A 24,489-nucleotide genomic window follows, 5' to 3' on the forward strand; every position below is an offset into this window, starting at 1 on the left:
TTGCGGTTGCCCTCAGGGGGCCGGGTGGGTGTTGCCTGGGTGGGTGTGGCCTACTGGGTGGGCGTGGCTAGAGTGTGTATGGCCTACTGGGTGGGCGTGGCCAGCTCTACATCGTTCCCATCAAGGGTGCCTATGGGGGCCTGGGCAGGAGTGGGACAGATCTGGGGGTCTCTGGCAGGAGGAGGGTCTCTGGGCCAGGGCCAAGGCAGTGGGGGCTGTTCCCTCACTGTTTCCAGAATGGTTTCGCGGGCCGCATGAAACCACTTCGCGGGCCGGATCTGGCCCCCGAGCCTTGTGTTTGACATGTCTGCCTTAACCCATCAAACCAGGCCGGATTGCTCAAATAAATAAGTTTTTAGATCCCGCCGGAAGGAGCGAAGGTGGGGCGCCATCCGGAGCTCAACCGGAAGATGGTTCCATAAATCTGGCGCGCCCACAGAGAACGCCGTCCCCCTGGGGGCCACCAATCGACATTCTTTGATCGGAGGCACCCTGAGGAGGCCCTCTCTGTGGGAGCGCACTGGGCGGAGGGAAGTTGACGCCGGCCGCAGGTGTTGCCGTAGGATGGTTTTAAGTTAAGGATTACTTGTATAGATCAGATTCTACACCAGCCACTTTCCGTGGACTTTTACATTGTACTGAATGTATCCAGAGAGCATCGGATTGAGAAGGGCCTGGCATCTTTTTTTTTTGATGTAGGTGTAATTTCCCCCCACTTTTCCTTGGAGATGTGAAGCTGGGTCCTGAGTTTTTCCTTCACAACCCTTCTTCAAACTAAGCTAATCCCATCTTTCTTGTTCCTTGTTTCCATAGATTACAGTCACTCTTCTTCTGACCTCCTTCGGCCTTGCCATTGGCTCAGGGTTATGGGCCACCAAGTTCTTCCAGGAACACAGCTACCTTTTTGCCTTCTACCACCATACTAGTGCACTCAGCTATGCCTTTTTTGCATTTTGGGGATTCCTTATCCTCCTCAGCCTGGTCATCCCCATGTCCATGCTCATCACGTAGGTTTCAACTCTATCTTTTCTTACTCTAGAGCAGGGGTGGGGAACATGCTGGCTCAGGAATTCTGGGAGTTGAAGTCCACAAGTCATAAAAGGGCCAATGTTCCCCCCATTCTGCTCTAGAGCGCCTATAATCCTCTGAAGGCTGCAGAGATGCATCTCTTGGTGGAATTGTTGAGAACAACTGCAATTCAGCAATCCTAGAAGTCCATAGGTTCCCACCACTTTCCTGCTTGAATTTGATTGGTCCACTGTGGAGCAATGGACTGGCTTTGATTTTAGTCAGATAATGGGATCTTTCATGGAAATCCTTTTCGTGGAAAACTGCAGTATCTTATTGGCTGAGGCTCTATTTCTGCTGGGCGGTAGCATTGCTGTCCACCTCAACTGGAAACTGGTGGGGCTGGACTTTGTGTTGGAGAATTGATTTGTAGTTGAAAACGTTTCTGATGATAGTATACAGGTAGTCCTTGACTTACGACCACAATTTCCATTTGCTAAGCAAGGCAGTTGTTAAATGAGTCTTACCCAATTTTATGAACCTTTTTTGCCGTAGTTATTGAGTGCGTCACTGCAGTTGTTAAGTGAATCACATTGTTGTTAAGCGAATCCTGCTTCTCACATTGTCGGAAGCCCCCTGGGAAAGTTACAAATGGCATTCACATGACATTGGTGGAGCAGTGGGCTAATGCCTCCTTAAGTAACACCAGCTGCCTGCAATTAGTGCAGGTTCGCATCCCACCAGGCTCAAGGTTGACTCAGCCTTCCATCCTTCCGAGGTAGGTAAAATGAGGACCCAGATTGCTGGGGGCAATAAGCTGACTTTGTAATAATGCCGCTTGGGGTGTGTGTGAAAGCCCTAATAAGCAGGCATATACATAGAATGAAGGCTACTGCTAAGCTTGTAAGCCGCCCTGAGTCTTCGGAGAAGGGCGGGATATAAATGGAATAAAAATAAAAATAAATAAAAATAAATAAATCAGGATGCAGCAACCATCATAAATATTTCCCAAGCACCTGAATTTTTGATCACATGACCATGGGGATGGTGTGACAATTGTATGTCCGAGCATCAGTTCTAAGTCACTTTTTTCCAGTGCCACTGTAACTTTGAATGGTTGCCAAACAAATGAGTATAAGTCAAGGACTACCTTTATATTCCTTTGATTCAATGATTTAACAAAATAACAGAGTAATAAAGTCGGAAGGGACTTTGGAGGTCTTCTAGTCCAACCTCCTGCTCAAGCAGGAAACTGTAATACCATTTCAGACAAATTGTCGTCCAATCTCTTCTTAAAAAACTCCAGTGATGGAGCACCCACAACTTCTGGAGACATTCAATTAACGGAAGAGGCAGCAACATGGTACCCCAAAATAACAAGATTATCCTAAATGGCAGTTACAAAGATCCCACAAATATAAATATATTCTTCATTGTCCAATATATATATGAAGCGGGCCAAACGTCATGAAAGTTTGGGTTCTTGTTAAGAAATCCTGTGGGATCTCCGGTAAGAACATAATAAGCTCATAAAAATTTTGCCTGCAAAGGTAAGTGAGTTTTCAAGGTCTTTCTATGAACTGAAGTGAATGTTCATTGTTTTTGGACATACTCTCAATCTTGTGCAGTTTAAACTTATTGACATTTGAGGCAATTTATTTGCTAGTCGTTTCCAACTCTAGGGGCTGGTGCTCATCTCCGTTTCAAAGCTGAAGAGCCAGCGCTTGTCCGAGGACGTCTCTGTGGTCATGTGGCCGGCATGACTAGATGCCAAAGGCGCATGGAACGCTGTTACCTTCCCACCATAGTGGTCCCTATTTTTCTACTTGCATTTTTACGTGCTTTCGAACTGCTAGGTTGGCAGAAGCTGGGACGAGTAACAGGCACTCACTCTGTTACACTGCACTCAGGATTCGACCTGTCAAACTGCCGACCATCTGATCGACAAGCTCAGCGTTCTAACCCACTGATATATATATTTTTATAGGATTAGGAATAAGGTGGGGTCGGGATTGGGGTTGGGATTTGGATTAGGGTTAGGGTTGGGGTTAGGGTTTTTTCAAATAACATTCTCAATATTTAGCAAACAGCATAATGTCTGGGTTCATGTGTTTAAAAAAAGAGTAATAGTTAATTATCATAAACAATATGTTAATTAATCGCTCGATGGTCTTCTTCTTGCTAATACGTACATATCACATTCCTTTCTCTCTAACTTGTTTTTCTAGCCATTGATAAAAATTATCCCATGTTCTAAAATACACGGAGTCTTCTTTCTCTTTTATCTTTAAAGTCAATCTATCCATTTCTGCACACACTAAGAGGTGATTTATTTCTGATTGTAACGAAGAAACATATGCCGTGGTTGAAACTAGAAGTTTACTTAGTCAGCAGAACCATTTTAAAGTAATAATATATATATATTTACTATATAATAATATAGTTAATATAAAATTTTAATTTCCACGATTAAGGAATATTTTCTCTTATTCTTATACAGTAGTGTAAACAGATGTATTTTAAAATTAATAATTGACAGCAGGTAAGAGTGGGCGAAGATTAACAAGAGAATTACATAGCCTGAGAACATCTGAATCTTCACTCTCTCCCATCTCTACACAAGATATGCACATAATATTAGCCATGCCTATTGTTTATTTCCAACACTTCTACTTAATGGGTTTCCCACTACCTTGGAAATCCCAGAAGGGAGATTGAAGCTTGACATCTTGTGGTCTCCCATTCCCAAACTGCCCAATTAAATTGTGGAAACAGATAAATAACTGGGACATGTGCACTTGAAGAGGCTGATAAGCCATATGGATGGCCCTATAGCTAAAGATTTCTCAGCTTTGATCCATTGGGACTAGCATCAGTTCTCCTGGGTTTGAAATGGGAATCTTCCCCAGCCCTTCTTGGAGATTTGAAGGGTTGAATCGGGACTCTTTGCACCCGAATCTGCTGGGTAGATTTCCTTGTCCAGGGAAAAGAGTGGGGCATCTCATTGGTCTTTCTGATCATCAATGTCCTTCTTCCCCAGGTTTGAATTTATCTATCTGGTCAACAGCTGTTTCATTAACTGGGACACCGAGATGTATTGTGCAGAGAAAGACACACCTGCCAAAGCTCGGAGCACAAGTCTGAATGACCAGTTGGGGCAGATCGAATATATCTTCTCAGACAAAACAGGCACTTTGACCCAGAACATCATGACTTTCAAGAAATGTTGTATCAATGGAACCATCTATGGTAAGGTTGACTTGGAAATGAATGGGTTCAGAACGCAGGGAAACGTACCAGTCATTTTAGAAGGCTGAAATTTGCAAACACTTGAATTAGTGGGGAGATGCAAATGAGTTTGTATCTTGCTGATAGATTCTTGTTTACATGAACGAGTAGTCCTTGACTTACAACCGTTCATTTTAGTGAGTTTTTGAAGGTCCCATGACAGTGAAAAAGTGACTTATAATAGGTCCTCAGACTTATGATCAATGAGCATTCCCACAGTCCTGTGATCACGATTCGGGTGCTTGGCAGCTAGCATATATTTTTGATGGTTGCAGCATCCCGGGGTCATATAATCACTATTTAAAACCTTAACAGCTGGCTTATGACAAGCAAAGTTGGTGGCTTAATTTAAGTGCGATTTACTTAACAATCAGAGTGATTCACTTAACAATTGTGGCAAAAATGTCATAAAATGGAGCACAATTTTGCAAATGAAACCAGTGCCCACTTTAACACTCTTTTGCAAGGCTCTGAAGACCTGGTTTTGCCCCAACAGGCCTGGGGAACCCAGAGTGCGATGGAACCCATCAAGTGGCTGGTTTGATTGCTTGATCTCACATGCATCGTATTTGGCTATAACTGTTGACAAATCCACAAAGCATTGTTTCTTTTCACAGGGTTTCTTATGGTTGGTGTAGATTTCCTGAAAAAACCTCAAGCCACCCAGCTATCCTGTGAATGCAGAAAAAGGAGTGATTCCTTAAAGGAGCTACTGCCAATACAGCAAGGGAGGCACAAGCTTAGCAGTTTAAATCTGAATATTTAAATTCAGTTTAACTTGCGAAATACATTTTTGCTAATTTGCAAAATAAAAATATTTATTAAGAGAAACTACTTGAAAGCCAAAACAAAGCAAAAGCTTCAAAGAAGCATTTTTTTGCGTGGCACACAAAGGAGATGGAAAGGTGGCTGTTCCCAGGCAAATATAAACCCCCTCCTCCCACATTTTCTACCATGAGGAACATTTTGTCTATGAAGGAATTTAGTAGAAACATCAGGTTTGAACTGCCAATGCGCAATTTACAATCTCCCTTAGAAATCAGGGTTCCTTGAACTACGTGCACATTAGCTATCCTAGGGTATGTGTATGTGCTTCACCTCCATGCATTGTTTCCTTAATATTCTCTTTTCAACAATTTGTAGGTTCAAGCAAGAAGAGTGAATGCAGCTCAATGGTAAGTCACATGTTCCTGCTGTAGATCTGCCTGTTCTTGTGGCCGTGTGAAAGGGGATTGTACACTAGGAATCAAATGAATCTCCCACCAGCTGGTGGCAGGATTGTACCACTGCATTTATAGAAGAAAAAGAATTTTCTCAATCAAATGTCTTCCAGAAACTCACCACTCCCATTCATTTTAGCATTACAAGGCAATTGGATGTACCAGGCTGAAGATTCTTTATTGTGGATGCACAGCAAGGTTTCACAACCCTGAAAACTTTAAGATTTGTGGACTTCAACTCCCAGAATTCCTTAGCCAGCTGGGGAATTCTGGGAGTTGAAGTCCACCTGTCTTAAAGTTGTCAAGGTTGAGAAACCTCTGTGTACAAGTTTGTACTGTTCTTTTGAGATCAGTGGGGTTGAATTAACATCTGGTAGAGACTTGTGTAAAGAATTTGCAGGGATAATCACAATAATAGAAATCATTTTTCTTCAAAATGTTGATTAAGCCCCCTTTAAAAGAATGGCATTAGATAACACAGTATAGGTTAGTGACTTATGATTTTAAATTGATCCATCTGCTTTTATGAGTTGTTGTTGTTATTGTTATTATTATTAATAATCATCGCACAGTCAGCCAGATGATCAGACTGGATATGGCATTTTTTTCTACCTATCGAGTCCTTACCAAGGACCTGGGATAGGCAGATGTGGATGTTTGATGGTATTACAGATATTGTCGCAGGATGGAAGCAGTTCCTAGTAAGGCCGCCTTTTGCAATTGACTAATGGCGAATTTGTCAATGCCAATGGTGTTCAAGTGGTGCTCCAGTTGTTTTGGGATTGTGCCCAAGGCGCCTATTACTATTGGTACTATCCTTGCTTGCCTTTGCCACAGTATTTCTATTATTATTATTATTATTATTATTATTATTATTATTATTATTAATAATAATAATAATAATAATAATAATAATAATAATAATAATAATAATAATAATACAGGTAGTCCTTGTCTTACAACCATTTGTTTAGTGAGTGTTCAAAGTTTCAGCGTCAGTGAAAACAGCAACTTACAATTGCTCCTTGCACTTACAACCTTAAAAGCATCCCCACGGTCACATGATCAAAATTCAGGCACTTGGCAACCAGCATGTATTTATAATGGTTGTGATCTCCTAAGGTCATTTGATCATTATCTGCAAGCTTCCCGATGGCTTCTGACAAGCAAAGTTGATGGGGGAAGCCAGATTCGCTTAAAGATCACTGAATAACCGCAGGAATCTGCTTAATAAATGACATGACAAAGAAAGATCATAAAATTGGACATGTCTCCATTATCACCTTGCTTACCCACAGAAATTCTGGTCTCAGTTATCGTCGTAAGTCCAGAATTACCTGTAATTTCCAGCAACATCTGGAAAGTGACAGTTCCCCATTCCCAGCTTTGAGAGTGAGTTTTAAATATGGGGTGGAGCTTATTGAACCAGGGTGCAGCAGCAGAGGCCAATAAAACATAAGCAGGCAACCCAGAGATTGTGGGTCAGCTGTGATTTTCCAAGCCCTGTTGGTGCTCTCTCCCAATTTGACACTGCTAAAGCTCAGTGGCAAAATTTCAGCTCTGCAATTGTCGTTCTGTTTATATCCCTCCACGCCCCAAAATAAGGGTGTAAACAAAAGGCTATAGGAAGTGAAAGAGCTTCAAAACTGAGCAAAATATTTGAGCAACAATCCATCCAGTGATGCTCCTGTGTCCTGAGAACCTCTGACAAGGAAGTGAGCCTCAGGCAAAGAAAGTGCCCCCCCCCACCCCTGAACTCTTATGTTTTTTTTCCCCCTCCTTCCCAAGATGTGGTCCCAAAGGTCCTTTTTCCATGAGGAAACTGGACTTCCTTGGCTTTTTCTTTGAAAATGTTTCACTTCTCATCCAGGAAGCTTCTCCAGTTCTTCTTCTGAAGTTCTGAACTGAAGAAGCTTCCTGGATGAAAAGTGAAATCTTTTCAAAGGAAAAAAAACCACCAAGAAATTCCAGTTGCCTTTTGGAAAAAGCATCTTTGGGACAACCATGATGACCTTGATGGTTGAAAATCTCCATAGACACTCCCAAGATGTGGGTTTACACAGTTTCAGAGCCAACCAATATAAATGGGGAAATTATCCTGGTGGTTTCCAAGCTCATCGCTAACCCTTGTTTGTCTTTTTCCCCAAGGATTTGAGCTGGAACAAATACATAGACAAGAAACTGGAATTTCATGATCAGTTGCTTTTGGATACCATCCGGCATAACCAGGACCCGATTGTGAGGGAATACATGCGGTTAATTGCCCTGTGTCACACCGTCATGGTGGAGGAGAAAGAAAGTGAGTAGACTAGTAGTTGATTCTACTTTTAGTCATCTCAGTTTTGTAGGAGATGGTCATGAGTGAAGCTAGAACAGGCCGGGACTGGAGGTAACAAAAAAGTTTATCTCTAGCACTTGGGGGGGGGGTGTCTTAAACTTTGTATCCCGCTGTTGTGTCGGGTTCAAGGATCACAGAGACTCAGACTTCAAGCGTTTCCAGTTTCCTTGGATGATGCGCTTCAATGCATCTTTTGTGGTGCGCACCATGCACTCAGCCAAGCCATTAGTCGAAGGGTGAAAGGGAGCAGAGGTGACATGTCTAATCCCATGGGTCTTCAGAAAGGCCTGGAATTCCGAGGAGGTAAATTGTGGACCGTTATCAGAGACCAATACATTAGGAAGACCATGAGTGGCAAATAGCCCCAAGAGCACCTGGACTGTCCCTGTTGTGGTCATGCTACTGACAGGTATCACCTCTAAACATTTGGAGTGACTGTCAACCACTACCAAGAATGATTGATTGTGCAAGGGGCCAGCATAATCGATGTGAATCCTGGACCAGGGTGTGTGTGCTTCTTCCCATTTGTGGACTGGGGCATGCGGCTGTGGTGGCCACAATCTTTGGCAGGTGTAGCAGCCTGCTACCTGGTTCTCAATATCCTTGTCCAGGCCTGGCCACCACAGATAACTTCTTGCCAACACCTTCATCCGCACTACCCAGGGTGACCCTCGTGTAATGAGTGTAACACCTTGTGTCTCAATGTGTGAGGTATGATGACCCTGCAACCCCACAATAGGCAGCCCCTGTGTGATGATAACTCGTGCCACCTGGTGAAATATGCCATGAATTCTGGCCCAGGAGATTTGTCTTGCCACCCCGTGGTCACCCACATATGGACCCTACTTAATATTTTATCTGTTGCCATTTCAGCTGCGATGTCAGTGGCACTGAGAGGACACTCTGGCAGATCCTGAATGTTCAGTATTTGAGCTGCAGGTGCTGGGTCTGGTTCCGTATTGTTTAAGGGCAGTCTGCTTAGGCCGTCAGCATGGCCCATTTCCTTGCCCAGCTTGTGTACTAGTTTACAGGAGTAGGCTGAAAGGAAAATGGACCACCGGAGCATTCTGGGTGACATGATATGTGGGGTTTGCTTGTCTGTGGTGAACAGACCAAGTAATGGTTTATGATCTGTAAAAATAGTGAAATCCCTACCATACAAATAGTTGTGGAAATTCTTTACTCCAGCAACTATTGCCAGGGCTTCCTTGTCTATTTGTGCATAATTCCTCTCCGCTGCTGACAACGTCCTAGAGTAATAAGCAATAGGGACTTGTCTGCCATCCTCTTCCAGGTGGCTCAATACAGCCCCCACTCCATAGGGGGATGCATCACAAGCAATGCAAATTGGTTTGGTTTCTATGAAATGGGTAATGGTGGCATTGCTTGCCAGGAGGTTTTTTAGTGCCAGGAAGCTGTAATCATGTGTTTTTGTCCAGTTCCATGTGGAGTGTTTGTCCAATAACCTGTGCAAAGGTTCAGCAATAGATGCCTTGTGGGGTAAAAAAGCGTGATAAAAGTTAAGTAACCCCAGGAAGGCTTGCAACTCCGCTTTATTTTTTGGCGTGGGTGCCTCTTTGATTGCTTTCACCTTAGATGCTGTGGGGTGAACTCCCTGAGCATCAATTCTAAACCCCCAAAATTCTGTCTCTGGCACCCCAATGCTGCACTTATCCCTCTTGAGCTTAAGGCCAGCAGCACAGAATCTTCCCAAAACTGCCTGCAGACGTTCTGCCAGAACCTCCTCTGAGTCCCCTGCTATAAGAACATCGTCAAAGTATTGGCAGACTCCCGTTATACCCTTTAGTGTACGCTCCATCACCTCTTGAAAGATGCCTGGAGCTACGCTAACTCCAAACTGCAACTGGTCTACCCGGAACGCCCCCTTGTGGGTGACTATTCTTTGTGCAGCGGCGGTCTCTGGGCTGACCGGGAGCTGTAAGTAAGCCTGAGCAAGATCCAGCTTGGCGAAGATCGCACCTCCCTGGAGTGATGCGAGGATGCTGCTGACCGTAGGCACGGTGTATGCATGTGGGTTTAACGCTTTATTGATTGAGCATTTATAATCAGCACAAATTCTGACGTCACCGTTTGCCTTGAGAGGCGTGACAATGGGGGTTTCCCACTCTGCTTCCTCGACTGGATGCAGCACCCCCTGCACCATGAGCTTGTCGAGTTCCCGCTCAATTTTGTGTTTTAATGCAAACGGTACCCTCCGTGGCTTTATTTTAATGCAGGGTTGTCAAACTCAATTTCATTGAGGGCCACATCAGCATTGCGGTTGTCCTCAGGGGGCCAGGTGGGTATGGCGAGGGTGGGCGTGGCCTACTGGGTGGGCGTGGCTAGAGTGCGTATGGCCTACTGGGTGGGCGTGGCCAGCTCTACCTCGTTCGCATCAAGGGTGCCTATGGGGGCCTGGGCAGGAGTGGGACAGATCTGAGGGTCTTTGGCGGAAGGAGGGTCTCTGGGCCAGGGCCAAGGCAGTGGGGGCCGTTCCCTCACTGTTTCCAGGATGGCTTCGCGGGCCACATGAAACCACTTCGCGGGCCGGATCCGGCCCCCGGGCCTTGTGTTTGACATGTCTGTTTTAATGGGTTGTATGTTAGGGTTCAATTTGAATGTAATTGGTGGACCTGTGTATCTTCCCAGCATTCCATCGAACACGTCTGCAAAAGCCTTACACACGGATTCGATGCTTTGCACTTGGGACTGTGTCTGGTGAATTCCGATAATGTGAATTCCCAGCGCTTTGAACCAGCTCAACCCCAGCAAGCTAGTCCTTTGTCCCTTGACCACTAGGACGTCCAAGGGCCCCTGGAACTCCCTGTACCTCACAGGAAAAGTAGCCTCCCCCCGGACTTGTATTGGGGAATTCTGGAAATCGGTGAGGGTGATGCTAGATGGTCTCAAGGGAACCCGCTGGCCGCTCCGGCTGCAAATTAACTTATAGGTCTCGTACGAAATGACTGAGACAGCAGAGCCAGAATCCAGCTCCATTTTTACAGGGAACCCCTTGGAGAGGCACCACTAGCTTAATTTTGGGGGTGAGTGATTGTCGAGCCCCCGTATTACACACTGCTCCTCTGCTCTCTGTGTGGCTGATGGACACGGTGTGTTTCGGAGCCCCAGTACCTGATGCCAGGTGAGCTTCAGCATCCACCTCGTGCAGCGTGTCCTGGTTCCGACTTCGGCAAATGGACGCAATGTGTCCCGTCTTGCCACACACTCAACATTTGGCCTTTCTGAACTTGCATGCGGAACGATGATGGTTCCCCCCACAGCCGGCACATTTCTGCTTGGTCGAGCCACACTTACAACCGGAGCATTTCCTGTCCTGGCTGTTGGCCGCAGCTGCGGCCCATTGACCCCTCAGGCTATCACGCTGTCTCTGAGCTGTAGCGCGCCCACCTCCGTCTCCAGATCACCTGTGCTGCTCCCTCTGGCCCCGTGTGTCTGATGGACGGTGATACTCTGATTTCCTCGGTTGGTCTCAGTCGGCTCTGGCTTCTCAGCTAGCTCCCAGGCCAGTACTTCCTCCTGCACTTGCTTGAGAGTCAGCCCTGGTCTGGCCAGCAGCTTCTGCCTAGCCCGACTGGTGCCATGGGGGCTTGACCGACCTGAGCCATGGGAGCCTGACCGTCCTGAGACATCTCGAGTGATCCAATCAATCCTGTTCCGCTTCAGGCGATGATTCCCTGCCAGATGGGATGTCCTACTGCCCTTTGGAACAGGATCCCACCTTCGTTGCCAATTGTTGTGTCGGGTTCGAGGATCACAGAGACTCAGAGTTCAAGCGTGCATGACTTTATTAGGAGGGAAACGTGGTACAGAATGGAGGAACAAAGGGTACCCGTCACCTTTATACCTGGCCAGGTGAATACCTGGCCAATAGAGTTAAAACCCTGCTTCGGGTCAGCCAATCCCTTTAAATCCTGCTTTTCCGCCAAACGCTGTTCCTGCCCGGAGCTGTCCAGCTCCGCGCCTCCTTCAGTAGCGGTCACACATGTATGCTAAGCTGCATACACTACACCCGCCTTTACTGTTTTTACAAATAACTTATTTTCCCCCACAATAACAATCTTGTGAAGTGGGTTGGGCTCAAAGGGAATGACTGGGCTAAGATCACCCAGCTTGCTTTCATGACTAAGGCAGGACTTGAATTCATGGTCTCCCGCTTTCTAGCCTGGTGCCTTAACCACTAGGCCAAAATGGCTCTCGTCTTTGGATACTGAGTCCACTCGCACCCCCAAAGAGTAGAGTTTATGTGGGCTTCAGGTTCTGCTGTGATCTTCAGGAAAAGATTTAAGTTGACCTCAGCAGAGAGACAGCCTGTACTCAGACAGAAAGTTCAGATGGGGACTGGAAGGGCTGGAATGTCTAAGCCAGGGGTCTTCAAACTTGGCCCTTTTATGACTTGTGAACTTCAACTCCTTGGCTGAGGAATTCTGGAAGTTGAAGTCCACAAGTCATAAAGTCCACAAGCCATGTTTGAAGACCCCTGGTCTAAGCTATGTCCCAGAAACACTTCAGATATGTATTTGCCACTTTTCCAAGAAGCCAGTAGGTCTTTTGAGCATACTGGTGAGAGGCAGAACCCATTTCACTGAAAAAGATGTCCCCTGTTTTGGTTCTTGTATTGGCATCTGAACCATCTGATTTGCTTGACAGCATTTCATTGCTAGGGCTGGCATTGCTTGACATTAGATATGAAGATATTAAAATCTTCTGTTGAAACTTCAATTAATTCAATGACACTTGAGCCTCCCTTTCTCTTTCTAATCTGATTACCTGTACAGCTGAGGTATGACAAAAGAGGGTGCCTCCCCAAGTTACAAAAAATGCTGAAAGAAATACAGTTTTGTTTTGAGGAACAAAACAGGTGTTGGCAACAGGTATGGTTATTGTACCTGTGTCAAGAACAGTATTTATGACAAGTCATTATAACACCTCTGCACCAGCAGAAATCAAACTTCAAAGTAACAGAATATGCTATTGTGAAGTTTAGAATCAAAGGGTTGGAAGGGATCTTGAAGGTCTTCTCCTCCAACTCCCAGCTCAGAGTCCTCCTACCATTTTGGATAAATGGTTGCCCTATCTTTTCTTGAAAACCTTCAGTGCTGTAACCCCCTCAACTACATTATTAAGCCAAAGCTTAATAATTCTCACAATCAGGAAATTCTTCCTTCGTTCAAGCTTTGCTCTTCCATCCACTGGTTCTTGCCTTGCCTTCAAGTATTAACACTTCCCATTATCTCGATGCTGCATCCCTGTTCATACACTCCATTGGCTTTTTTGGTGGTTGCAACATACTGCTGACCCATACTTAACAGAATAACAGAATTGGAAGCGACCTTGGAGGTCTTCTAGTCCAACCCCCTGTTCAAGCAGGAGGCCCTATACCATTTCAGAAAGTGGTTGTCCAATCTCTTCTTTAAAACCTCAAGTGTTGGAGCATTCACAACTTCTGGAAGCAAGTTGTTCCACTGATTATTTGTTCTAACCATCAGAAAAGTTCTTCTTAGTTCTAGGTTGCTTCTCTCCTTGATTATCTTCCATCCAGTGCTTCTTGTCCTGCCTTCAGATACTTTGGAGAATAGCTTGACCCCATCCTCTTCTTTGTGGCACCCCCTTAGATATTGGAACACTACTATCATGTCATCTCTAGTCCTTCTTTTTGTTAAATAGACATACCCAGTTCCTGCAACTTAAGTTATTATCCACCAGGACCTCTAACTCCCTCTCCAGTTCTTACTGTTGAGCAAGGCATCACCTATTCTGTACCTGTTCATTTGGTTTTTCTTGTCTAAGTTTAAAACATTTTTCTCACCACTGAATTACATTTTGTTGGATAGGTCCCAGTGTTCAACTCTGTCACGATCTTTCTGAATCTTAAGCCTATCTTAAAGTGCTAACTATTCTCCCCAGCTCGGTGTTATCTGCAAATTTGATGAGTTCTATCCCCTCATCTGAGTCATTTTTGAATGAGATTCTCAGTCATCCAGGTCATGGTTGTCCCGAAACTGCTTCAGTTCTGAACTGAAGAAGCTTCTTGGATGAGAAGCAAGATGTCTTCAAGGAAAAACAAAGTCCAGTTTCCTTTGGAAAAAGCTCTTTTGGGATGTTTAGGAAGATGTTGAAGAGTATAGACAGAGTCTTGGAGTACCTCACTGCATGAGTCTCTCTATGTAGATGTAATATTCTCAGTCTACCTTTCTCAGCATTAAAGCCTTCTACAGACATAATGTATTCCAAGTAGGATCATTTGAACCTGGCCATTCGTGTCTTGAGAGAGATTTGTTCAATGAGCCATTTGTTTATTTTCTTGGCTGTCCACAAAATTCTCAGGAGTCTTCCACAACACCAAAGTTCAAAAGCGTCAATACTCTTCCCTTCTTGCTTCTTCAAAGTCCAACTTTCACTTTCATGAAATATTGCAGAGAATTCTAAGGCTTGCACAATTCTGATCAGGGTAGTTATGGACACATCACAGCATCTGAAGAATCATAGGATGGTTTCTGTGTATTTATTCTATTATCAAAGGCTCCGAGAGAAGCATAGATGGCTTCCCGATCACCCCCACAACACATACACACTTTTTATGTTCAGTCTAATCCTGTGAGGGTTTTTATTGCCTTTCAACTAAACATTTGTGAAATGGTTTACAAGACACTATAAAGGAGCAATAATAAAAACAACAATTCCTGGCAACCGTTAATAGCCCAAGAACAGCCACAGCAGAAATAATAAAAAAAATACACTCGAGGTTTTGAAAGTCAGGAAGAATAAAAGGTAAGATATCTAAAGATGCCAGCATAAACCTCAAGTGGGTTTCCTTGAAAAAAGGTTGCTAGCCCAGACCTTTTTTCCCTCTAAGATTTAAAATGTTTTACAAGGTCAGAATATTTCAAGTACACTTCATTTGTTACAATGGCAAGCCAATAGTTCCTACATATTTTCTGCTTTATTGTAGTGAGCACAGAAGGGGGAGATGTAGTAAATAGGTGCTGGTGAAATCAGTTCTCTTGCTTATACCCATCTAAAGCAGAAGGTTACCCACGATCCCCCAGGAAGCAGTAGGATGATTGATGGATTGATTTTATGAAGGAAGGCAAATATACACGTCCCAGGATAATACAGGTAGTCCTTGACTTATGACCACAATTGAGCCCCAGATTTTTGTTTCTAAGTGAGATATTTGTTAAGTGAATTTTGCCCCATTTTATGACTTTACATAAGGGACACGGTAGCTCAGTGGGTTAGGACGCTGAGCTTGTCGATCAGAAGATCGGCAGTTTGGCGGGTCGAATCCCGAGTGCCACGTAACAGAGTGAGCGCCTGTTACTCGTCCCAGCTTCTGCCAACCTAGCAGTTCGAAAGCACATAAAAATGCAAGTAGAAAAATAGGGACCACTACGGTGGGAAGGTAACAGCGTTCCGTGAGCCTTTGGCGTCTAGTCATGCCAGCCACATGACCACGGAGACGTCCTCAGACAAGCGCTGGCTCTTCAGCTTTGAAATGGAGATGAGCACCGGCCCCTAGAGTCGGAAACGGCTAGCATGCATGTGCGGGGGAACCTTTACCTTTACCTATGACTTTACATGCCACAGTTGTTAAGCGAATCTGGCTTCCTCATTGACTTTGCTGGTCAGAAGGTCGCAAAAGGGGATCACATGACTCCGGGACACTGCACCGGACATAAATGTGAGTCAGTTGTCAAGCGCCTGAATTTTGATCACGTGACCAAGGGGATGCTGCAACAGCTGTAAGTGTGAAAAATGATCATAAGTCACTTTGTTGAGTGCCGTTGTAATTTTGAATGGTCACTAAAGGAACTTTAGCATAGGATCCAATCTGGGTCGGTCAAGGAACCAGAACTTTAGTCTCCTGAGCTTTCGGACCTATGTTGGAGCCCAGCCTCAGGGAACCTCTCTCTGCCAGAATGGGTCATACATTCTGCTAGAGAGAAATTCCCTCAGAATGGGCCCCAGCACGAGTCCGGAACCTCAGAAGACTAAACCTCTTCTGGTCCGGTTGACCGACCCAGATTGGATTCTGCAATTTATTTACAGTATTTAGAAGTTTCATATGGCTGCCCACTCATTCTCAGTGACTCTGGATGGCTAGCAAACAATAAAAAAACAGTATAAAACAACAACAACAACAACAAAACAATAACCATCCACATTATCTTTAAAAGAGGAGCTGAGGTGGTGCAGTAGTTAGAATGCAATATTGCAGGTTAACTCTGCCCACTGCCAGCTGTTCGATCCTTATGGGCTCGAGGTTGACTCAGCCTTCCATCCTTCCGAGTTTAGTAAAATGAGGATCCAGATTGTTGTGGGGGGTGGGGGTGGGGAGCTAATAGGCTGACTTTGTAAACCACTTAGAGAGGACTGTAAAGAACTAAAAAGCGGTATATAAGACTAAGTGCTACTGTCATTGTTATCTTGAAAGGGTGTTATGGAATTCTCTTAACCACTTGGGTTCAACATCTGTGTCTGCTCTAGAAGCATCACTAATGATTTGCAGTGTCATCCATTTTCAACACACACAAAAATAACAGCATCTACTGGTGTTTTGTTTTGTTTTGTTTTTTAATCCCATTTATATCCCGCCCTTCTCCGAAGACTCAGGGCGGTTTACAATCTAAAGCACAAATCAATGTGCTTAGCAGTAGCCTTCATTCTATGTATATGCCTGCTTATTAGGGCTTTCGCCCCCCCCCAAGCGGCATTATTACAAAGTCAGCTTATTGCCCCCAACAAGAGCCTTGGTGGAGCAGTGGGCTAATGCCTCCTTAAGTAACACCAGCTGCCTGCAATTAATGCAGGTTCGAGTCCCACCAGGCTCAAGGTTGACTCAGCCTTCCATCCTTCCAAGGTAGGTAAAATGAGGACCCAGATTGTTGGGGGCAATAAGCTGACTTTGTAGTAATGCTGTTTGGGGTGTGTGTGAAAGCCCTAACAAGCAGGCATATACATAGAATGAAGGCTACTGCTAAGCTTGTAAGCCGCCCTGAGTCTTCGGAGAAGGGCGGGATATAAATGTAATAAAAATTTAAAAATTTAAAAATTTAAAATCTGGGTCCTCATTTTACCTACCTCGGAAAGATGGAAGGCTGAGTCAACCTTGAGCCTGGTGGGACTCGAACCTGCACTAATTGTAGGCAGCTGGTGTTACTTAAGGAGGCATTAGCCCACTGCTCCACCAAGGCACAAATATTTGCATTAATCCGTGAAGCAGTTTTTGGCATTTCTAATAAGATTCAGAAGGGACCTTCAGTGTGGTTTGGGCTCCAGTTCTCAAGAGCTCCAGCGAGCTCCATTGGTCAGTGACAATGATATGCTTTTAATGCCTGGGTTTCATACGTTTACCTGGTTTATTAGCTGCTCCGAAACCATTGGGAATGGGTTGCATATGGATTTGCAAAACTTACATTAGGCAAATGTAATTGGAATGCAGTGCAGGTAATTCTCAATTACAACAGACTGTTCAAAGTTAACCCCAGTGCTGAAAACAGTGACTTACGACTGGTCCTTGCATTTATGACTGTTTTGCAGCACCCCCATGATCAAAATTCGGATGCTTGGCAACACGAACGTATTTTTGATCGTTGCAGGATCCCAGGGCCACGTGATTGCCCTTTGCGACTTTCCCAGCTCTTTTCCAACAAGCAAAGTCAATGGGGAAAGCTAGATTTGCTTAACGACCACATGATTCAATTCACAACTACACAGATTCGCTTAACAACCATGCAAAAAAAATAATAACATAAAACTGGGCATAACTCACTTAACAACTGTCCCTTGTTTCACAACAGAAATTCCAATCCCAATTGTGGTTGTAATTCGAGGACTATTTGCAATGATAGATTTGGGTGTGTTTGCAAACAAGAATGTCTTTGTTTTAAATCCATCATTTTCACTAAAATATGTACAAACGTTAACACAAAGACTATTTTCTATGCAGAAGTTCCCAAAATTGAACTTAACATGTTTGGGGAAAAAATGTTCAGATTCCTAATCTGGACTGAATTTAACAGAACAACAGTGTAATAGAATAATGGAGTTGGAAGGGAACTTGGAGGTCTTCTAGTCCAGCCCCTGCTCAAGCAGGAAACCCTAATACCATTCCAGACAAAGGGTTGTCCAATCTCTTCTTAAAAACCTCCAGTGATGCAGTACCCACAACTTCTGAAGGCAAGATTTTTCTGTTATTTTAATTGTAATTTTTGTAATTTTTCTCACTGTTAGGAAATTTCTCCCTAGATCTAGATTGGTTCTCTCCTTGATTAGTTTCCATCCATTGCTTCTTGTTCTGCCTTCAGGTGTTTTGGAGAATAGGTTGATCCCACCTTCTTTGTGGCTGCCCCTGAGATATTGGTACACTGCTATCACGTCACCCCTCGTCCTTTTCATTAAACTTCTGGGACACTCTTTCGATCATGGTCTAATCTTTTTGTTCTTAGATGAGCTTGTTTACCAAGCTGCTTCACCAGATGAAGAAGCCCTGGTAACAGCTGCCAGAAATCTGGGGTATGTTTTTCTCTCCCGCACTCAAGATAGCATCACAATAAGTGAGCTGGGCATACAACGGACTTACAAGGTGCTGGCATTGCTAGATTTCAACAGTGTAAGAAAACGAATGTCTGTTTTAGGTAAGTATGGACTCTTCTGATACTCTGTGCATATTTTTGCTGAGCTGCAAGGTATTTGGGCAAATGTGCAGGATTGGAAAGAACATCTTTTTAAAAACTGGAGAATTTCTTTTTAAGGAGGATTAGGCAGACGCATCTATTTTATTGAAAGCAGCTTAGAACCATCGGAAGTGATGGTGTATAAATTAATACAACTATGTAAATCTGGTGAGAAACAAAACTGCCTTAAAATCTGAGCCAAAATTGGCAGAGGAAAAGTGAAGGCAGCAGATAAGGATTTTTTTTTGTCTGTGCCTCCATGTTTACTCCTTACCTGCTACTGAATTGGGATAAATTAAAATTAAATTTAATTGTTTTAAGACAAAATAAGCCGGGAGATATTCCAAAGGTGCTTTTTCCAATAGGCAACTGGACCTCCTTGGTTTTTGCTTTGAAAACATTTCGCTTCTCATCCAAGAAGCTTCTTCAGTTCTAACTGACTGGTGGGAGATAGAGAATTGTTGTTTTTTTTGTTGGAGATGAGTAGGTTGTGTGACATGCCAGCAAAGTGAAGTTAGGCATTTTCTGAATTTTTATTTTTATTTATTTTTATTTTAATTCCATTTATATCCCGCCCTTCTCCGAAGACTCAGGGCGGCTTACAAGCTTAGCAGTAGCCTTCATTCTATGTATATGCCTGCTTATTAGGGCTTTCACACACACCCCCAAGCGGCATTATTACAAAGTCAGCTTAATTGCCCCCAACAATCTGGGTCCTCATTTTACCTACCTGGGAAGGATGGAAGGCTGAGTCAACCTTGAGCCTGGTGGGACTCGAACCTGCACTAATTGCAGGCAGCTGGTGTTACTTAAGGAGGCATTAGCCCACTGCTCCACCAAGGCTCTATTTTTGACACACTGAGCCCAAAACATTTACCATCCCTGGTCTAGGAGCAGAAAGACCCAGGTTTGCGTGTTCTGACTTCACCAATGAAAGCTCATATATAACTTGGGTCAACCTATCCTAAGAACCGAGTGCTTGGAGCAAAAGTGCAATGTGAATCTAACAAGCTAGCAAGCAAACAAACCAACAGATAAATGCAGGGTTGCATAAATATCCTTATCACTTTTTCTCAGTGCAAGACCCTGAAGATTGCATCAAGCTTTATACCAAAGGGGCAGATTCTGTGATCCTAGAAAGACTCCATAGTGACCAGACCAACAAAGTTTCCACCATCAAGGCACTGGATGTAAGTTTTGTATTGTAGAAAAGCCAGGTTGGGGGTCATGATTATCTAGCACAGAGGTTTTCAAACTTGGTCCTTTTATGACTTGTGGACTTCAACTCCCAGAATTCCTCAGCCAGCGTGCCTGACTGAGGAATTCTGGGAGTAGAAGTCCACAAGTCATAAAAGGACCACGTTTGAAGACCCCTAATCTAGCTGAAGCTCCACCCCATTTTTAGGTGTATCGGCGGATGTTAAAAGGGGCTTCAATCTTGCAGTTTAGCTGTCATCTGGATGGCTTTAATTACAATCAACACCACCTAACTTCTCTATTTAATTTTGAGCCAATCGCTCTTCGCCCAGGGACCCTGTGGGAAAATCCTGAGTTAAGAAGAGATTGGACAACCATTTGTCTGAAATGATATAGGGTTTCCTGCTGGAGTAGGGGGTTGGACTAGGAGACCTCCCAGGTCCCTTCCAACTCTGTTATTCTTCTGCAATGTACACTGCTGAAGTTCCTGGAGGAGAGTTTGGATGAGAATGCCATAAATAGGCACACAAATTCACAGCAAATGCTACCTCCTTAGAAACCCACACTTGTCCTCTCCCTCAGAGTTTTGCAGCAGAGACCTTAAGGACTTTATGCCTGGCTATGAAAGAGTTGGATAAAAAGGAGTACGCTCTGTGGAAGAAGAAACACCACGCAGCGAGCATCTTATTACAGGGCCGGGCCCAGGCGTTGGACACAGTATATGAGGAAATTGAGCAGAATCTCCAGGTAAATGTTGGTTTTGGTCTGGATTGACAGCTGAGTCAAGGTGAGATCTTGGATATTGTTCCATTTCTGAGAGTTGACATTATTGGATATTGATTTGGCTGAAAAGAACTTTACCAGGTTGTCCTCAATGTACGTCCACAATGGACCCCAAGATTTCCATTGCTAAGCAAGACAGTTGTTCATTGAGTTTTTCTCCATTTTGCAACCTTTCTTGCCATTGTTGTTAAGTGAATCACTGCAGTTGTTAAGTCAGTAGCAAGGTTGTTAGGTGAATCTGGCTTCCCCATTGACTTTGCTTCTCAGCAAAAGGGGATCAACAGTGCAGCCGTCATAAATACATGCCAGATGCCAAGCATCCGAATTTGGACCACATGACCACAGGGATGCTGCAATAAAGTAAGTGCTGTAAGTGTGAATAATGGTCATCAGTCACTTTTTTCAGTCATGCTGTAACTTTGAACGATCGCTACACCAATGGCTGTAGTTTCAAATGTTGGGCTCATTTGGGACTACCTGTACTGTACTATGAAATTTGTACTGTTAAGTTTGGATTGTGAAATTTTCAATCGACTCTTGTTTTGTTCTTTCAGCTTCTGGGTGCCACAGCCATAGAGGACAAATTACAAGATGGAGTCCCTGAGACCATTCATCTTCTCAAAAGGGGGGACATCAAAGTGTGGGTGCTAACTGGAGATAAGCAAGGTACATCAGCCAACTCATGCATTTTTATTTTTATTTTAGTCCCATAAAATCCTTCAGAAATGACATTCTTTTCTGAGGGAAAAATGATTTCCAGGCATCCAAATGATTTCATTCTGCTTCAAGAGACATACCCGCAGCTAAGCACAGAATCTGAAAAATTAACTGTATAAACCAGGGGTCTTCAAACTTGGCCCTTTTATGACTTGTGGACTTCAACTCCCAGAATTCCTCAGCCAGGGAGTTGAAGTCCACAAGTCATAAAAGGGCCAAGTTTGAAGGCCCCTGGTATAAATAAATTAAAAGGCATTACTCATTATGCCCTTAACACATTTAGATAGAGATATCCGTATTTTCAAATATACAGGTGGTCCTTGACTCAAAAGAATTCATTTAGTGATTGTTCAAACTTACAACAGCACTGGAAAAAGTGACTTATAACCGTTTTTCACACTTACGACTGTTGCAGCATCTCCATAGTCACGGGATCAAAATTCAGACACTAAGCAACTGAGCCATATTTATGACGGTTGCCGTGTTCCCGGGGTCATGTGATCGCCTTTGGCGACCTTCAAAAGAGCAAAGTCAACAGGGCAGCTAGAGTCACTTAACAACCCTGTTACTAACTGCACTGATTCACTTAGCAACTGTGGAAAGAAAGATCTAATATAAGGCAAAATTCACTTAAAAACTGTCTTGCTTAGCAACATAAATTTGGGGCTCAGTTGTGGTCGTAAGTCAAGGACTACTTGTATGTTCATCTTTCTCTGAACAAATTGGACTGCAAAAAAAGAGATGTTTAGGAACCAAACAATTCTTTTTTTAAATTTTATTGATTTTCTAAAGTTACATTTATATCTTTGAAAAGCAACGTGACGGCTGAGTTACAATAATTCAATTACACACAGATATCATTAGTACAAATCTCAAACTATTACAGTAAATATTTCCTCTCTTTTCCCTTTAATATACACTGTCTCATATTTAAGTTAATACATTTCTTATTATGTCAATCAAATAAAAAATAACTTTCTTACATTTGTCAATAGTTTTTAGTTTATATATATCTTAGTTGTTTTAACATTCAGTCTTTTAGACAATCAATAACCTAGTGATTTTTTTCCAGTTGTCATTTTCCATTGATATTTAAATTTAACATTTAATATTTATCATTTCCAAGTTTTAAATGAGCCCAATTGTCACAATTCCTCACAACATCTGGTGTTCAGGATACACGTCTTATTTATTTAAGTTCTCACCATCTACATCCACAATTTAATAATACAATATAACATTCTTATTTTCTAGTAATTTCCAAATATCTTAAATTTAATAACCCTTTTCATATATATATAATATATATATATATATATATATATATAAATCTTACACGGGAAAAGACCTGAATACGCCAAGACCAACATACCTGTACCCGTGAAAATCTACAAAAACAAATATATATATTAACAGCTTATCTCATAAACCACAACTAAAGCCCAGGTGGAGAGAAATCTGGGAAGAAGAATTCCAGATCATTGAAAGAGATTAGATTGTGAATTGACCACTAACTTGGAGTTAGGAAATTCCTGTTAGATCCCAGGGTTCTTTATGTACTCTTGAAGAGCTTTAAATAGATGAAAAGAAGTTGTTGCTGTTTTTGTGGAATTCTGTGTAGCTTTCTTGATCTCGTTTAATTGTACGAGACTTGATGTTAGGCATGTATGGGTATTGAAAAATCATTTGTTTTAAGTTACAGGTAGTCCTTGACTATCAACCATTCAATTAGAGACCATTCAAAGTTACAACAGCGCTGAAAAAAGTGACTTGAGAACATCTTTCACAGTTGCATCCCCATGGACACGTGATCAAAATTCGAGCACTTGGCAACTGGCACATATTTATGACGGTCACAGTGTCCCCGGGGTCATGTGATCCCCTTTTGTAGCTTTCTGACAAGCAAAGTCAACGAGGAAGCCAGATTCACTCAACAATTGTGTTATTAACTTAACAACTGCAGTGATTGATTTAACAACTGTGGCAAGATAGGTCATAAAGTAGGCCAATCCTCACCTAACAACTGCCTTCCTTAGCAATAGAAATGGAGCAATAGACTCCATTGTGGTCATAAGTTGAGGACTACCTATAGTCTTTAAAAAAAAACTTATTTCAGGGGTGGAAGCAGAAATAGAAGAGAATGTGTCACGCTCCAGCTTTTAATGCCATTTTTGGTCTTCATTATTCATTTGCAGAAACTGCTGTCAATATTGGGTTTGCTTGCCACCTCCTTTCCGAAGACATGACCATTCTGGAGGAGAGCGAAATCAGGTACGGAGATATGAAAGGTGTCTTTGGTTGTCTGTGGTTGGGCAAGGGAAAGGAGGCGACTCAAACTGAAAAATAATCAGGTGTTGTTTGGAGACCCCAGATCAAGTTTAGATCTAAGTTCACAGAAGCCAATTGGAGTCAAGGGGAGAACTAAAACTCATAGTAGCTCTGTTTCTAGCCCATCACACCAAACTAGCTCTCCCTTATGCTCAAATCATTGGGTACTTAATGACTTGAGCACCCATATTACTGTGTTTGTTGAATAGTTTTGGTACAGTTCATGCAGACATTTTCCCCAAAAAACTGCAAGATCCCATATTACAGGAAACCCTCAACTTATGACAATTAACCAGTGGAACAACCTGCCTCCAGAAGCTGTGAATGCTCCAACACTGGAAGTTTTTAAGAAGAGACTGGACAGCCATTTGCCTGAAATGGTATAGGGTTTCCTGCCTGAGCAGGGGGTTGGACTAGATGACCTCCAAAGTCCCTCCCAACTTTATTATTATTATTATAACTGGGGCCAAAGTTTCCATTGCTAAGCAAGGCAGTTGTTAAGTGAGTCAAGCTTGATTTTACTACTTTTTTGCCAGTTAAGCAAATCACTAGTTGTTAAGGGAACCACACGGTCAGTAAGCAAACCCAATTTACTTCATTGACCTTGCATGTCAGAAGCTGGCTGGGAAGGTTGGCAAAGGTGAACACATGACCCTGTTACCCTCCATCCCTTCATAAATACATGCTGGTTTGCTAACTGCCCAAAGTTTGGTCACACGGCTGTGGGAAAGCTGTGATGGTTGTAAGTGCGAGAACCAGGTGTAAGTCACTTTTTTCTGCGCCATTGTAACTTCAAACAGTCACTGAATGGTCATAAGCTGAGGGCCAACTATATCTGAAAATATCAGGGACTGATCTTGAACCTTCCCTTTCATTTTATCATCACATTCATCCAAATAATGTTGACATCTGG

General features: G+C 43.2%; 1 protein-coding gene across 3 annotated transcripts in view; it reads left to right on the plus strand.

Moving 5' to 3' along the window:
* ATP8B3 (ATPase phospholipid transporting 8B3) overlaps positions 1-24,489 on the plus strand; it is an 80,406-nt gene that overhangs the window by 36,029 nt on the left and 19,888 nt on the right. For all 3 annotated transcript variants that reach the window (XM_083349527.1, XM_083349526.1, XM_083349528.1), the window contains 9 exons: positions 814-1,007; positions 4,049-4,257; positions 5,440-5,471; positions 7,665-7,815; positions 18,324-18,512; positions 19,629-19,741; positions 20,331-20,495; positions 21,086-21,197; positions 23,444-23,519. In XM_083349527.1, coding sequence (XP_083205653.1) covers positions 814-1,007; positions 4,049-4,257; positions 5,440-5,471; positions 7,665-7,815; positions 18,324-18,512; positions 19,629-19,741; positions 20,331-20,495; positions 21,086-21,197; positions 23,444-23,519 — 1,241 coding nt within the window. The remainder of the gene's footprint in view (positions 1-813; positions 1,008-4,048; positions 4,258-5,439; positions 5,472-7,664; positions 7,816-18,323; positions 18,513-19,628; positions 19,742-20,330; positions 20,496-21,085; positions 21,198-23,443; positions 23,520-24,489) is intronic.

This window comes from Vipera ursinii (genome assembly GCF_947247035.1).
Source record: "Vipera ursinii genome assembly, chromosome: 1".
NCBI lineage: Eukaryota > Metazoa > Chordata > Lepidosauria > Squamata > Viperidae > Vipera > Vipera ursinii.